General features: G+C 38.0%; 2 protein-coding genes across 2 annotated transcripts; one reads left to right on the top strand and one right to left on the bottom strand.

Moving 5' to 3' along the window:
* Positions 1–32: 32 nt before the first annotated feature.
* On the top strand, positions 33–9,373 carry LOC124453765 (EF-hand calcium-binding domain-containing protein 6-like). Its single transcript, XM_047004620.1, has 19 exons — positions 33–505; positions 578–666; positions 760–857; positions 935–1,012; positions 1,334–1,403; positions 1,486–1,595; positions 2,027–2,196; positions 2,723–3,017; positions 3,491–3,604; positions 3,680–3,787; positions 4,118–4,294; positions 4,644–4,848; positions 5,264–5,334; positions 5,417–5,541; positions 5,777–5,976; positions 6,189–6,271; positions 8,188–8,281; positions 8,754–8,804; positions 9,049–9,373. Exons 1-19 carry the CDS (start codon positions 199–201, stop codon positions 9,289–9,291), a joined length of 2,688 nt encoding a protein of 895 aa, XP_046860576.1. The 5' UTR covers positions 33–198; the 3' UTR covers positions 9,292–9,373.
* Positions 9,374–13,617: 4,244 nt separating this feature from the next.
* LOC124453262 (U1 small nuclear ribonucleoprotein C-like) lies at positions 13,618–15,929 on the bottom strand. The gene is made up of 4 exons (XM_047004041.1): positions 15,818–15,929; positions 15,695–15,737; positions 14,438–14,546; positions 13,618–14,308 (listed from the first exon to the last, which is right to left on the bottom strand). The coding sequence occupies exons 1-4, from the start codon at positions 15,823–15,825 to the stop codon at positions 13,956–13,958; spliced, it is 513 nt and encodes a 170-aa protein (XP_046859997.1). The 5' UTR covers positions 15,826–15,929; the 3' UTR covers positions 13,618–13,955.
* Between the last annotated feature and the right edge of the window lie 1,189 nt (positions 15,930–17,118).

The raw sequence follows: 17,118 nt of genomic DNA, 5'->3' as shown, positions 1-17,118 counted from the left end.
CATGCATTAAAAGATTGAAACATAAGCCGATTATTTAGTGAGCAGCTAATTGAGCTCCCAATTGGTTGCCAAGCGATACGGTCTTTTGTATACAAAATCCCTACGACAAACAGATGACCTGCCGAAAGCTCATGCTGCATTTCTTTCTCAAACACTGAAGCAGCTTACCAGTACAGCTCATTCTTGGTCAAGTCAAACATGGCGACAACCAACCTCCCAGCGATTGGCCATCCATTGTCGCGTTTGAATAGTCCGGAGAAAATCGCAGTTAGAGACTTTTCTCGTGGAGAAGGTGCTAGCTCTCAAGTGCGCTGCGAACTTGAAAAAGTTTGTCGACTACGTCCCATAACTGCTGATGAAATCCCATGGCGTCTCACAAAATCTTCTCGGGGCTCGCGAGCTAATGAGAACGGCACCAACTTACCCGAACTACGAACTGCTTCCGAAAAAACAGCCATGGTTAAAAACGCAAACGACCACTCTAAACCGGCCATTCCAATATTTGGTGACGAGAGCTTTGTGCACAGATCTATGAAAAAGACGTAGAAGTTGATATAATATGTATGCTTTTGTTTAGGTAACCGCGCGGCGCTTGCAAGTCGATCGGAAAGTCAGCATTCCCATATTAGTACCGCTGCATTGAAGGAAAATTTGACAATTGATGAGGTAATACAGAAAGCACCTTAGCATTGGGACAAACTTTCTCGACCGTGAATCTTTCCTCGTACCGTGGGTGACACGTTTATGTCAAATTTACAGATCGAATCTCAAATCAGAGAAAAACTGACCTCGAGTTACCATCAAATAAAACAGACGTTCAGGCAATATGATACCGAGGGTAGAGGAATCGTGACGAGGTATTGCTTCAACGTGATTCTAGTTTCTAACGTATCGTTCAAATCTTTCACACTGTCGCCGAATGCTCTTTAAACAGGGACAATCTCGCGCGAATCGTGAGCCGACTCATCGGTAGAAATCTCACTTTGAGTCAATTCAATCGTTTGATGGTCAGGTATTTATTCTCCATACACCTAAGTAGGAAATTAATTGTTTTGGCATTTGTGCATATGGAGGCCCTTGGTTAAAATATTTTTAGAGGCAGCTGACTATTCTCTCTAGTGTTCAAATTTCATTTTTTATGCAGACGATTTCTGCGCAAACGTTTCTTCCACTTCGGTATGTTCGAGCTTATGAACCCCTTCGGGTCACGTGGCCCCTGAATTCGCCCTGTCTGAGCCCTCGGTAGTTACGCCCATGGTGTGCAGCTTGTGCATTGTATAAGTTATGTATTTTGTTATCGTTTCTCTTTATGTCTTTTCATCTTATATGAAAGGCTGGACTTAGACATGAGAAAGTCGATGTCAATAGATGAATTCTATGCAGCTTTCACCGCACAAGCGAAGGTCAGGAAGGTTAATCTGTTCGACAGTGGGAAATGAAAAAAATTTTCGTTTTCACGACAATATTTTCGGGTTGCATTTTAAGAAAAAGAAAGCAAGTGAACTGCCCGAATGGTTGGAACTGCAGTCGAGAACAGTTCATAACATGACAGCCTCTCAAGTACACGTACAATTAAAGGAAAAAGCCAGGCAAAGGTATCGACTTTTCTTCCAGAAACGTGTATATAACAAAAAAATAACACGATTGAAACCATGTAATTATACGATGGCTTTACAATCGGCGAATATGAGAATGTTTCAAATTTGTTTAAGTAAATGAAATCATTTTATACAGATATTAATAGAACAAGCCGAAGACTTCGGTTAAAACAAAATAAAACAGATTCCGAGTGCAGACATCTCGTTTTGTTGATATTAAAGATAAAGCACGAGTTCAGAGTCAGAGTATGTGATAGATCATCTTTATTCCACGCGAGGACGACGTCAGACCAATTTGGAATAAAGACGAAACATCACCTACTCTGTCAGTCTCTAAACTCTTGCTTTATCTTGAGTGTCAAGAAAACGAGATGTCTGTTTTCGAGAAACAGGAAATCAAAGCTGATATTTTACACTTTCTTTTGGAGATTTCTGGACCTGGCGGATCTCATTCCACAAGTCAATCCAGGTGGAAACGGAAGACTTTTGAAACTGGAGTTTCGAAACGCACTCAATAAACATGGTTTCCCAATGGACGACGTCGAATTCGAGAAACTGTGGCAAAAATATGACACCGAAAACATCGGTGTTGTTAAAGGTGACCCCGACTGATCGTAAATTATCGTACAACAGAAACTAGAAATATACATTGTGGGGTAGTCCATTCTGAACATACTCAATTTTCTTTCAAACTTAAACACCCCTCTCCCCTTTGTACACAAATGTACAATATTGTCTAGCCCTCTCCCTTTTCGTACGCAAACGTGCTTTGCTACTTCAAATTAGACTCTCGAACTTAGGGCAAATGTCCATTCTTGCTATGTTTACTGATATCTGTTATCTTAGCAAGTTTAGGTAATCTATTGACACGCGCAATGCTTTTAAATATGTACAAATGGCATGCGAAAGCAAAATTATATTCATACAAAACAATAGTTTTATACCGACTGCACACAAATCTACGCATGCACCACATGCCCCTTCTTTGCAAACTAACTAAATGGACCACCCCTATTCCAACTAAATCGAGTAAAGAATTTTGTGTTCTCCATCCTGCGTTGTTGCAAAACTCGACAGCAGTTGTGCGTAATTTCTTGTGCACCGTTATGCATTAATATTTGTAGGTGAACAGTTATTGCTTAAGCTTGGTATAAGTCTGAAAACGAACGTTGAAGATGGAGAAAGGGCTTCCCGTGAAAGATCGCCTAGAAAACTTGAAACGGAGCGTCAGCACTCGCTGGATATCGAGCGGTGGCTGAAAAGGAAGTTCCGAGAAGGTTGCTCGGATATGAAGCACGCTTTTCGGGAATTGGATTTGGATAGAACTGGACGAGTCGGTTTAAATGACTTTATCAAGGTTCTCAAAGAATTCGAGTTGAATTTGAGCTCGGAAAAACAAGCCGAGGACTTCCTTGTAAGGTATGGTCAGTATTATTATGTATACTTAGTGCCCGGGCGTTCGAGTTCTGCGAATTTAAAAAAGGAGGATTTGCCATGGCGATAAATATAAATATTGCCTTGGAAAGCGCAATTGCCATATGGTGAATGGCCAAAAATTTTTAGAGTTCCCGATAGTTTTGAAAACTGCGAAACCCAAGAGCGAAGCAAGAAAAATCAAGAGCAAACGAAGAAAAACCGTCTGAGAAGAACTGTTTTAGAATTAAAACATCAATTAACTCGAAAGTTCTGAAAAGAACTGTCTTAAAAATTTGAGACACGATTCATTTCGGCAGACAACTCATCACTTGTCAACGTCTGCCGACTGTTAAGACTAAATCTACTTGTACGAATTTAGCAGCAAGAGTTCTTTCTTCTAGTCTTTTGTTTCCGTTTTACGTCGTGTACACATCACTTCGTTATTTGATAAGAAATGCAATGAAATGTGTTTACAGATGTGGCGTGCAGTTCGAAGACTCGAAAGTGCCCTACAAAGAGTTTTTGCGGCGTTTTCAAGATCGGAGCGAAACTGGTGTGGCACATAAAATACTGATGAATCCTCTCCACAGGTAACCCATTACCCTCGATGAAAAACGCTATAAAATTGACGTACCGCAAATTCGCGATGGCATCGTTTCTTACAGATACCATAAAACAGATGTGGAAAGCAAAGATTCGACTACGTCAGTTGTGGAAGCAAAGCTAATTGATTTGTTTCAAAGAGAATTCTTAAGCCTTCTAGGAACACTACAGTAAGTTAGACCAGGCTTTATTTCTCAATTGTAAAAGTTTGGCAAATTGAGGACACATTGTTTGAAGATTTAGGCTTAGTCAAAACATGTTTCAACAGCCTCTTCATGGATGTATTTACCATGAACACAAGTCTATCGGCGATACTCTGGGCTTTTTGAAATTCACAATCAATGGCTTAGCTTAAATCTCTGCCACTAACGAACATTGTTGCTCGAAATTTAAAAGTGTATCTAGTGTTTGTGCATCAAACTAACTATACCTCTACAACCCTATGACCTGCAGTCTGTGCTTCCAAGAGATCTTGGTGAAATTGCTTCCTATTTCTTTAGCAAAATAGATCGTAAAGGCGAAGGACTGGTCACTCAGGAGCAGTTTCGAGCTGCCATAGAAAGTCGCTTTAGTTTGGGAATGTCCGATGACGACTGGAAAAAATTTCTAAATGCTGTTCCATTAGATGAAGATGGCATGGTTCATTACGTACAGTTTATGTCCAACTTCGATGCGAAGTATGAGCGAAGATAGTACTCTCATATAATATGTAGGTTGTTTAGAGTTGAAACTCACCCCCGATACTATGGATGATTATCAAAGGTTATGTTATCCAAGCATTTCAAATCAGTTTGCTTGTGGGTTTTGATTGAAGTCATTCTTATCGTAGAGCGATCAGCCGAAAATCTTTGAGGAGAGCGCTAACTTAGCTGCATTTGAATGACTAAACACGACTATTCACAACTTTGCATTGATTGCCGACTTATCTGAACAATTTGCCAATACTACCACTATTCCCATTCTTCCTCGCCCTACACGCCCTCGTAGCTCCGGACCTGCTCTGACAGTTTTGTTGTTTTCACCCAGAGAGCAACTGTCGCTTTTCGACGAGAATTCTGCATCTCACGATGGAAAGGATAGCCACACAAGGGAATCGTCGTCGAAATCCCATGCTCTTCAAGCAGCCACGACGCCCGAAACTCCAGTTACGAATAATAGAGGGAAAACGTTGGAGGAAATGAAGATAACGATACGAAAAATATTGAACGAAGATCTCCGTAAAGTTCAAGAGGTATGAAAGAAAATTTTCCGTTCGAAATAACCACATAAAACTGCTTGAAAATCAAATCTTTCCATGTACAGTTTTGCGCACATTCCAAAAACGTTATTGGGCTGGGTCTAACATTTACAGTGGCTGTATTTTATTTGAAAAACGTACAATTTTAAAGCTCTATCACTTTCTGAACCGACTTTCACACGTATTTTCCAAAACCTGGTCGGTTGTTGCTCATCCAACCGGGGGATGGTTTTACGTTCTGGGAGCTGGGGCTGACTTTTAGCTAACAATTGGACCGACTTTTTGTTGTTCATTAGTTCATGTACAGACTTTTTTGACATATTATGCAAGAGTGTCACACATACCCCCAACTGTTTTAATCACATCACGGTGAATGGTTGCTTGTGTCTTTTGATCGTTGTTCTTGTAGGTTTTCTACGAAATTGACGAATTTAATACGAAACGCTTCACGCAGGATATGTTTGCGAAATTGTTGAGACGGTAAGTTCGCCATGAGAGAATTATATACGGAAGAAAAAGGCTTGAAGAAAGGAGCGGTCAGTTAATTTTTTGTTTTTCGTAGATTCGGAGTGGAGTTCGAGAAGAAAGATATACGGCAATTATGGGGCACGCTGCTGACCGATCAGAAACGAATGTTGGAATTTTCACAGTTCATACGTCATTTCGGTGGCAGTTTATCTGATCAAGGTATAAAATTAGAACGTAGCTCAGAGTGATCGTTAGCTTTTGAAGCCGTGGAAGTGATCACATCCCAAAAAAAGATTGAAAGTGTGACGTCTCCTCCCCCCTCTCCCCTGATGTGCCCCGCTTGAGTCGATTTAGACCCCCTTCAGAATGTTCACTAAAGAGAATTTGAAGCTTGAGACGGTTGAATACTCCAGCTGTTTTACACAGACGTAATTTGTACTATTTTTCTCGTTAGCTTATCCCAATGCTAAAAATTCGCCTCCCAGAAAAGGCGACAGCGATTTTATGATGCGATCGAACAAATTGAACAGCGACGTTGACATGTTATACGGTCAACTGCGATCAAATTTTGGCTTAAATTGGGAGAAATTGCAAGCTGATCTGAAGTCATTGGATCCGGGAGGGACTGGTTACGTCAGCAAGGACGACTTGAAGGTAAAGTGGGTGTAACTAAGGGCAGCACACGGTAGTAAATTGATGGGGGTCACGGCTGACGTATGTGGTACTGTTATGCAACGAATTTTAAAATCGAAATGACAGAGAGTGTCTCTCTACAGAAATCAATTACATCTTTAAAAACACGTATATTTGGTTGAACGCTTAAGTTTGACGTATGAACCATTTCGTCTTCCTGTTTGTTAACGCAGGAAATCATTCAAAGGTTTTGCGTGCAAATCAACGATCACGAAGCAGAGATGATAGTTAGGAAGTTTGAGGTCGCCGAGGAAAGGTAAGAATATAAATGATCAAACGGAGTATTGACATTTGACGATTTCCCCTACAAACGCTACAAATTTTCGCGCCAAAAACAAAAAAATTACTGTTTGATTTGCTCTGAGGAAAAACCGTCACGTGGCAACGAAGCCACGCGATTACTTCAAAAGTAATAACAATTTGGTGGAAATGATTCATACCTGCAAGTACTTTAAAAGTAACATGTATTTGTACTTAGTGTTGTACAAGGTGCATAAAAAAGGAGATCTTAAGTACTTAGATTTTTGTCAACATAACTTCCCAACAGCGAAACATGTACTTAGATTTATGGCAACATAACTTCCCAACAGCGAAACATGTACTTAGATTTATGGCAACATAACTTCCCAACAGCGAAACATGTACTTAGATTTTTGGCAACATAACTTCCCAACAGCGAAACATGTACTTAGATTTTTGGCTACATAACTTCTCAACAGCGAAACATGTACTTAGATTTTGGCTACATAACTTCCCAACAGCGAAACATGTACTTAGATTTTTGGCAACATAACTTCCCAACAGCGAAACATGTACTTAGATTTTGGCTACATAACTTCTCAACAGCGAAACATGTACTTAGATTTTTGGCTACATAACTTCCAAACAGCGAAACATGTACTTAGATTTTTGGCTACATAACTTCTCAACAGCGAAACATGTACTTAGATTTATGGCAACATAACTTCCCAACAGCGAAACATGTACTTAGATTTTTGGCTACATAACTTCTCAACAGCGAAACATGTACTTAGATTTATGGCAACATAACTTCCCAACAGCGAAACATGTACTTAGATTTTTGGCTACATAACTTCTCAACAGCAAAACATGTACTTAGATTTTTGGCAACATAACTTCCCAACAGCGAAACATGTACTTAGATTTTTGGCTACATAGCTTCTCAACAGCGAAACATGTACTTAGATTTATGGCAACATAACTTCCCAACAGCGAAACATGTACTTAGATTTTGGCTACATAACTTCTTAACAGCGAAACATGTACTTAGATTTTTGGCAACATAACTTCCCAACAGCGAAACATGTACTTAGATTTATGGCAACATAACTTCCCAACAGCGAAACATGTACTTAGATTTTTGGCAACATAACTTCCCAACAGCGAAACATGTACTTAGATTTTGGCTACATAACTTCTCAACAGCGAAACATGTACTTAGATTTTTGGTAACATAACTTCCCAACAGCGAAACATGTACTTAGATTTTTGGCAACATAACTTCCCAACAGCGAAACATGTACTTAGATTTATGGCAACATAACTTCCCAACAGCGAAACATGTACTTAGATTTTTGGCAACATAACTTCCCAACAGCGAAACATGTACTTAGATTTTGGCAACATAACTTCCCAACAGCGAAACATGTACTTAGATTTTGGCAACATAACTTCCCAACAGCGAAACATGTACTTAGATTTTGGCAACATAACTTCCCAACAGCGAAACATGTACTTAGATTTTTGGCAACATAACTTCCCAACAGCGAAACATGTACTTAGATTTATGGCAACATAACTTCCCAACAGCGAAACATGTACTTAGATTTTTGGCAACATAACTTCCCAACAGCGAAACATGTACTTAGATTTTTGGCTACATAACTTCTCAACAGCGAAACATGTACTTAGATTTTTGGTAACATAACTTCCCAACAGCGAAACATGCACAATGCACCGGTGTGGTCAGCAAAGTTAGCAGACATTGAAATTTTAACCATTGGCCAATTTTTAATTTCCTGAAAATAAGAGAGAAGTAAGAGAATGATATGTTTTCCCTCCAAAATTTGAAATACCGTTTGAGTTATCAATTTTGTATTTGGAAATACTTTTTTTCATGCAACTACGTATTACGATCTTTTAATGCGTTAGAGTCAACTACAACTCTCTTCTGGACCAGTTTTCGCGACGACGTCATCGCCGTGACGACAACATGCAGGGAATAATGACACAGCGAGACTATCAGGTACAGAAATACTCAACGTTGCTTCACGCTATCCATCAACGTACATATGAGGACGTGCAGAAAAAAGTAACTTATACGTTTGTTATTTAGAGATTGTCTTACGATAGGATATCATACCATAGCATATCATAGCATACTATAGCATATCATAGCATACCATAGCATACCATAGCATATCATAGCATACCATAGCATATCATATCATACCATAGCATATCATAGCATGCTATAGCATATCATAGCATACCATAGCATATCATACCATACCATAGCATATCATAGCATATCATAGCATACCATAGCATATCATAGCATACTATAGCATATTATAGCATACCATAGCATACCCTAGCATATCATAGCATACCATAGCATACCATAGCATACCATAGCATATCATAGCATACCATACCATAGCATACCATAGCGTAGCGTACCATACCATATCATTAACATTATATCTTGCGTGTAGCTTCAAGATACAAGAAAGGAAAAAAAACTGACTGTGAGACTTAAAGAAAAGGTGAAAAACCGTGCATTTTGCTCAGTTTTGAAATGTTTACATACTTTCCTCTTTGGCTTTAGTCCTCTTTATAAGCTATCATGCAAAGTATACACTGTAATGCATTGACGATGTATCTTATATACCATGATCAAAATTACTTTTCTCATGAATTTTTCTATGTCTGTACAGTTATCCGAGCGTGCATGACTATGTATCTCACCACACATCCCCATCTTGATCAAAATTACTTCTAATGTTCTAGTTGTCTGACGAGTGGATGGCTTTAAGGCGGGCGTTCAAGAAGTTGGACAAACTCAATGAAGGCTACCTGAATATTTCCGAGTTTCGGTCAGTCTTACTGCTGTGTAACGTTGTGGTAAGCGAAGACGAGGTTCTTGATCTGCTTACCATGCTGGACGATAAAATGCAGGGCAAGATAAATTATCAAGAGTTTCTGAAGATGATTTCCCCGATGAGACCGGGAACAAATGTAACACATGGTTGAAAGCCGTTATCAAATAATATGAGTACATTAACATAAGTTCAAACTTACTTTACTCGGTGAATGAAATCAGTTTTTCTTTTGATAGCAAGATTCAAATTATCTATAACGGCGACGGCGAAGTGAAATCTTCGGAAAGTTTTTAAAATGTGTTCGGTTTATTGATTTTAGTCGATAAAAATTTCGAAACTACGGTGGCTCACAAGGGCCACCACACAAAATAAAAATATTAATACACACACAAAATACATTATACACACACAAAATAAAAATACACACGCAAAATAAAAATACACACGCAAAATACATGATACACACACAAAATAAAAATACACACACAAAATACATTATACACACAAAATAAAAATACACACACAAAATAAAATACACAAAATACATGATACACACACAAAATAAAAATACACACGCAAAATACATTATACACAAAATAAAAATACACACACAAAATAAAAATACACACACAAATACATTATACATACAAAATAAAATACACACAAAATACATTATACACACACAAAATAAAATACACACAAAATATGATTGCGGGCGCTTGCAGTGTCGGATTGTCGGACTATCATATTATCAGTTTGTAATTGTTGTAAATTGTCATGTTATGTTGTGTGGTGTGTGAATATACCGTATGATAAATTGTAAAATGTCATATATTACTAGACAAATAGGAAAATATGTATATAGTTATTAAACTGTGGTTTCAGTGGAAATCCTGTACGTAATGCCACATTGGGTAGAAAAAGTGCTCCTAAGTATTTTGAATTTACGTACAGGATTTCCACTGAAACCACAGTTTAATTACTATATACGTATTTTCCTATTTGTCTAGTAATATATGACAAACATTTTACAATTTATCATACGGTATATTCACACACTACACAACATAACATGACAATTTACAACAATTACAAACTGATAATCTGATAGTCCGACAATCCGACACTGCAAGCGCCCGCAATCATATTTTGTGTGTGTATTTTTATTTTGTGTGTGTATCATGTATTTTGCGTGTGTATTTTTATTTTGTGTGTGTATTTTTATTTTGTGTGTGTATAATGTGTTTTGTGTGTGTATTTTTATTTTGTGTGTGTATTAATATTTTTATTTTGTGTGGTGGCCCTTGTGAGCCACCGTACTTGTGAGCCACCGTATTTTCGACATTCTTTGATCCGAAGCCATTCAATTTGCAGACTTAAATCGAATTGTTCAAAATAAAGTATTTTCACAGTGTTTAACGAAATCATTTTTGCACGGCAGCCGTTCATTCGTATGCACAGTTTTAGACTTTTAGAATAGCCGTTCATCAAAATTGCCAACGACAATTAGGTTAGATTTTGATTGGGGTTAGGATTACGGTTATTGCTCCTCTATTCATCTACTTTTGCACATGGTTGCACGTCACAGACTAAACGGAAAGTGTTTTCTTTCATGGTTGCACGTCACAGACTAAACGGAAAGTGTTTTCTTCTCGCTTTGATCAAAAGGCCTTTTGTCAAGGTAATTGCAGTATGTACGTGGAAAAATTTGAAGCTTAATGTCTACAATAGCATGAATATGTTTTAACTATGTTGCTGCTATAACTTCCGCATGTCGAGCGTGTTTAACCAAATTTTTAAAAAAAGTCAGTGCCATCGTTGTCTTGACCATCCGTTTTCGACTGTCGTATGGCAACCGACGAAGGACTAACTCCCTCCACACCAGAACACGTTAATTTATTGCATTGAAACGGTTCCTGTCTGGATCATGTGTAACGTTGCACATACCGAAGCATTTCTTCACTAGTTCTAAAAGATGCCCCTTTGTGGTGTATTTTAGTGCGCCTTAGTAGTGTATTTTCTTACCAACGTTGTGATGGTCTGTGCTTCGATTAAACACCGCATTCAAAGATTTATGCGTTGCTTTTAACAGCCAAAATATTGCCATAATATAGGATTAACAGTTACAGTCTGAAAAGAGAACGAGTTTTTAATATCACAAGCCGCCACAATCACAATAAGCCCCACCCAGACACAGAGATCTAGACAAGATGATGGCAGCTGTTTTCAAAAAGTGGCTCAGGCATGCGCACTTTCTTGCATATATTTTGCACGATAATTTGCATAAAAATAATTTCCATACAGTAATGTCGACAAAGAATGAAAACTATGGCCAGTGATCTTCTGTACCTAATATATATGCTACTTTCGGGGATCGGCATGCTGTATCAACTGGAGAACAAGTCATTTTTGAAAGTATATTGCCAACATCCGAAGACATATTGTTTACGCCATGTTGACAGTACTAAAGGGTTAGAATACACTTTTACAGCGGAAGAATTAGAAAATAGATGTAATACGCTCGGGGGTTTGCCATGGCTACGTCTTTCGATGTGTTTGAGTATCATCTACGTGTTTGCTGTGTATTCAGTGGCTGTTTATATATACTATAATCCGATAAGACTTACATGTTTTCATATTCGAATTTTGAACGGATGTGTGGCTCTGACTGCAATCATCACTGGAGTGTATGTATGTTCATTTTTTATCCTCCCTTCGGCGTTTTATTACGATAAAACCCATCCTTGGGAGAGGAATATATTGACAGAGGTATCGACATCACCACTTTTGGGAGTGGGGAGGGTTGTTCTGAGAGCAATCGCGAGAACTTCAAGCTGGGTTTTTACCAGTCAGTTTCGTTTGGATGAGATTTACATCGATTTTACTTGTGTTGCGCCAATAATGGAAGACACCGTGTTCAAATGTCCTAAAGAATTCGACTATGGATTTAATTGGCTCAAAAAAGAGCCACCATCAAAATGTGATAAGGATTTTTACTGCGTCGAGGACTGTTTGGTGTCGTTTCCGCCAATCGTAATTAATTCATTAGGATTTATCTTTGCATCATTAGTGGTCTTTTCCCTTCTATTGCGTCGAACTCGAGCTATCACTGAAGGTGACTTCTGTCGCGGCCTTATCTCAAGAACACAAGAGACAAACAAGGTAAACGCAGAGGGCAAAGGAAATTTTAGAGGTACGGAAGAAAGCCATATTCCTATCAAGAGCGAAGACTCGGAAAAGAAAATCATAAGCAGTATGAGAGACAAGGAAACCGCGAGAGCAGCTGCAACTAACACAAACGAAATACATCCACGGAAAAATTCTGTGCGAAAACGCACGAATACTCAAACGAAGAGAGATGCATCGCGCAACAACTGCAATTTATCCCAAACAAAACTGAGTTCAACGAACTCGGAGCAAAATGAGCAAGAGAAAAAAGACGAAAACCGACTCTTTGATGAATATGAGGATGTAAAGCAGCGTGGCAATGTGGTTTGTGGTAATAACGAGGCTTTTAATCAAAATCAAAGAGTATACAATAAAAACGAGAGAACTGCCGAAAATGACAAGCTCATTTCGAACAATGTTATTAGTGAAAACGCTTCAGAGACCGATTACAGTAACAGGGAATATTTTGAAAAGCCAAAATCTGCATTGAAAAAGACAGACGGCAACAACGATGAAAATTTTTCAAACCCAAAAACTCGCGTGGAATTCAGCGTGAAAACCGTGTATAACGAAAACAATTGTAAGGAATGCACGATGAATAACGGAGGCAGAGGAATGAAAAAGGAGAAAAATGAAAGTGAAATGACCACAAATGGACTGCCAGGTAATACGAAGGATAAAGAAGGATATGATGATGCAGCCAGTGAAAATGTAGAAGGTGGAATCGATGAAGTGATTATTGTTGAAGACGAGAGTGAATTCTATATGTCAGGATTTCGCTTATGAAAATAGCTAGCAATTTCAAATAGGCATAGATTCCCAACCAATATATAAATATGGAAAGTATTTTCTTCCAGTTTTCATCACTTGAAAGATACAATTGACCGAACCTGCGATGCTAACCGTTCAACGAAATATTCACGCGATGAAAAAGCACACTGAAAGATTGACAAAATTTCCTAGTTGTGACCTACCTGGAGCCTACTCTACCAAGACGTATATGCCATCAAAATATAGCGCACGAAACTCGTGCCACTAAAAACAACCTGCTTTTTCTCCAAAAAGGCTACAAATTTGATCGCGCTGTATGAATGTCGGATCAATAGCATCGCTTATTTCTTTAGAAATCTTTAGTTTTAGAGATGAGTGAACATCGAAAAAATCGCACGGCACGACCAAACTTATTAAAATTATACTTGGCGTGCGGCTACGATACTAGCTAAAGACAAGAGAAGTTGAAAAGCGTTGTTGACTTTGATTAATTTGGGAGAGAGAATGGCAATCGAATGATAACAATAAGAAACAAAAGTTTCTTTTGATAAAAATAGCTCACTAATCTCATTTAATTATTACGTTATTTGAAAACATTTGAAATCCATCTCGGAAAAAACCATGATACAATATAGATGAGCGCTACTACGCGAATAACTTTTAACATTTACGCAATACAAAATCATTGCCTAGGCAAGAAATACAAGAAGTCTATTTTGGCTTTTCTCTAGCACGTGTCAATCTCGCAATTTCATAATGACTATTTCAGTCAAGAAAATATTTCAGGAAGGCATTTTTTGAGTTCTTTGCAGTTCGGTCGAATCTGAGTAGATTCAACTGTTGTGTGCGTCACACATCAAAAGGTTAAAAATGATTCTACCTAGCCCTCATCATAGGCCCACCACGTGGAGGCATGCCCATCGGGCTTCCCCCATGAGGAGGAGGCATGCCTCGCCCACCCATGTTGCGTTGACCAGGTGCATTGTTCATTTGTCCTGGCATGCTATTTGGGGGTCTCATGTTCGGAGGCATGTTTGGTAGGCCACCCATTCTTGGAGGTGGTGCCATCCCTCGAGGTGGGGGTATACCTCCCGGTGGAGGCATACCAAATGGCATCGCGCCAGGTGGAGGCATGGCTCCCGGAGGTGGCAGCATACCCGGTGGTAACATTCCCGGTGGAGGGATGCTTGCAAATTGGCCTTTCTTGGCACCACGTTCAAATGCTTTGGCTACAAAATAACAAGTAAATTGTTTTAGAAACCACCAAGAGAATCGACAAAATCAGTTGAAATGATTATGCATTTCATTTAATGCAAACTGCATGTTCAATATGGAAAAATAAACTAAAAGGATCTTACTTGTTTGATCAATAAGTGACTGTGCTTGTTCTTCCATCCATTTTTGATAGTAAAACTTCACATTATCTTTGTGTTTTCGCCCGGAATTGTGGGTCTTTCTGACAGAAGGCTGAAAAGATTTACTAAGATATATAATTCAGTTTATAATATATTGTGTACTTATTTCATCATATGGAGAAGTTTTCTTTTTCAAGAAACATGCATAGATTACAGAGGTTCAAATATAAGTTGGAGCACATATAACAAATATGCATTTTTCCAAAAAGATGTCAATATGACATATTTAACAAACCCTCTCCAGCCCTTCGGAAGATGTTGGGCTCCAATTGTGGATAGTTTGCTCATGTGCATTATTATACACTAGGCAAACAATGTCGGCTGTGATTAGTCTACTACCTCAAATTCTCAATATCTGTAATTATGATGTCATATTTACAAATATTTCTTGTTATCTGTAGGTATGACATCATATCTACAAATAATAGTTCCTACAATTATTGATGCCATTAAGTGCCGGTTTTGGAAAAAATCAAATAACAGCAATGTTTAAAAACAGTTTCTAAAAACAATATGCAAAATCGTTTGAACCAAAAAACAATGCAGAAAATACTAAAAAGTGACAAAGCTGGTTTTGAGCATATTTACTGCAATTTAAATGTGAAGAACTTGAAAAAACAGTTTGACAAGCACATGGTAGCAAAGGTTTGTAAATGCGTTACATTGATTAGTTTCAATAATATTTCAGTTAGTTGAGACGAATAAAACAATTATTGAATTTGTCTTTCGAATGATATCAAGAATCATTCAGACCTCAATGTTATTGACCTCAGCTTTGCTTCGGCAGATAACATTGATCTTGTTCTGAATACTTCTTGATATCAAGCTCAACCTCCTACAATAATTGTTTATTATCACTGTATGTTTTAAGGCATTCAATCTTATATTTTGTCATGTTTGACCTTGCTATCATACTGGTCATACACCATTCCAATACTCAGTACTTTGAAGCGTGTATTTCAAAAGATGTCATGCCTGTAAATCTCCCTCCTCCCAACCCTCGCAGACATCACATTGACATCTTTATGGCAGAAATGTATATTTGACCTTTTCTTTACTCATTGTTATTGCATTATCCGAAAGAGACTATGCAGGTTGATGATATGAATTGGTAAAGCAGGTGATGTTAACAATTGCAACATTGTTGCTCATCCTCAACTTCATTTTCTAGCCTATAAAAACTTACTGAATCTTACTTACTGAGTCATGAGTCAGATAGGTGTCACAATAATCACAATAGTATCTGCAAAAATAAACAAAATAGTTTTGTAATAAAAACAACATTAAATATAAAATAATTTGATCTCTCTAAGCAATGCTTACTTGGGCATTTCAAACGAATCGATTGCAAGTTTTCTGTTATTTAGCTGAAACGATCTTTTGTTGGTTTGGTAAATCTTCCGTCTTCACATGTAATGTCACGTGACTTGATCTATCTGGTGTTTCCGTTCGATTCTCTACAATTTTCATTTTTGATTTCAAAGGTATTCTTATTTGTACTAGGGTTTTCGACAATTTTCGTCGTCAAAAACGTCATATTTCATGCTTTGTGTTAAAAATCATACATGAAAAATTTCTTATTCAAGGAGCTTGTTTGGTAATATATTTACTGATCAGTGTCAGTGTGGCACTCGTTAGTAGACCGGTTAGTAAACCGGTTATAACCAGTTATAATTTTGAATTTCGCGCCTTTACCAAAAATGAACGCAGCAACATGGCAACATGTCATCTTAATATTTAAAAGAATCAAAAAAAGACCGTTGAAAAAACACGCTTTAAAAACGACCGCGAAAATCTCCAGTCTGTCGAAAATCAACAAGGTAACTGAACAGTTACAATATCAGGGCATTCTACCATTCATTACCGAGCTGCTGAAAGGTACAAGCCATAAATGAATATCTAGATATTCCACAATGCACTTACACTGCAACCACGCAATTACAAAATAAGTCGAATTTCATTTCATTTTGTTTGAGGTTTTGAGTTTTCAACATGTTCAGTAAGAGGTTTACCATGACAGCCGAATAGCTTAAAATGGGAGCTTGGCAAAATATGGTTGACAGCACACCAGAAACGCGTCTCGTGATTCAAAGTAGATTTTGAGTGCGAACTTGTGTTCACTGCTCAAGAATATCTTTGTTTATTTTGAAACTTGTAGAACTATCTCAATGAAGGGAATCGCTCGTATTCAGTGTTAAAAGCATCGTATTTATGTAGAATCTTATGAAAAATCCGTAGCAAATTTTCTGGGCTACTATGATGCGACAATTGAAATATGCACCTGAGAAAAAAAAACAATGGTCATTATTCGATCTTTTTGATGTCATATATTCCCTTTACCACATTAACCCCGCTCAACCCCCACCCCATATCCTCACACCCTCAGTGGCCTTAGTGCCTACTCAGGCCTTCATTTCACATACAATTCACATACAGAAACTTTCGGCTATGTAATCTATGTAACAAAATACGATATTAAGCCACGTTGCAGCGTTGGTTGGAGAGGGGGTGGCTGTAAATATTCATACATCAGTTGTACCCGATTAATTTCTTTTGTATGACAATTCACTGTCATAAGAATTTAGCCTGACAGAGCTGAGTATGTGAATATTCACACTCCCTCC

This window comes from Xenia sp. Carnegie-2017, unplaced genomic scaffold, assembly GCF_021976095.1.
Source record: "Xenia sp. Carnegie-2017 unplaced genomic scaffold, XeniaSp_v1 HiC_scaffold_25, whole genome shotgun sequence".
NCBI classification, from domain to species: domain Eukaryota; kingdom Metazoa; phylum Cnidaria; class Anthozoa; order Malacalcyonacea; family Xeniidae; genus Xenia; species Xenia sp. Carnegie-2017.
Note: the sequence above shows the minus strand (reverse complement) of the source record. Positions and strands in the feature narration are given on the sequence as shown.

Coding starts and splice junctions, on each gene's coding strand:
- LOC124453262 (XM_047004041.1), bottom strand. Junction 14,547..15,694: donor CCTATCTGACTCATGACTCA/GTAAGTAAGATT, acceptor AAATCTTTTCAG/CCTTCTGTCAGAAAGACCCA. Junction 14,309..14,437: donor GTCACTTATTGATCAAACAA/GTAAGATCCTTT, acceptor GTTATTTTGTAG/CCAAAGCATTTGAACGTGGT.
- LOC124453765 (XM_047004620.1), top strand. CDS start 199: ATGGCGACAACCAACCTCCCAGCGATTGGCCATCCATTGTCGCGTTTG. Junction 3,605..3,679: donor CTGATGAATCCTCTCCACAG/GTAACCCATTAC, acceptor CGTTTCTTACAG/ATACCATAAAACAGATGTGG. Junction 4,849..5,263: donor ATCTCCGTAAAGTTCAAGAG/GTATGAAAGAAA, acceptor TTGTTCTTGTAG/GTTTTCTACGAAATTGACGA.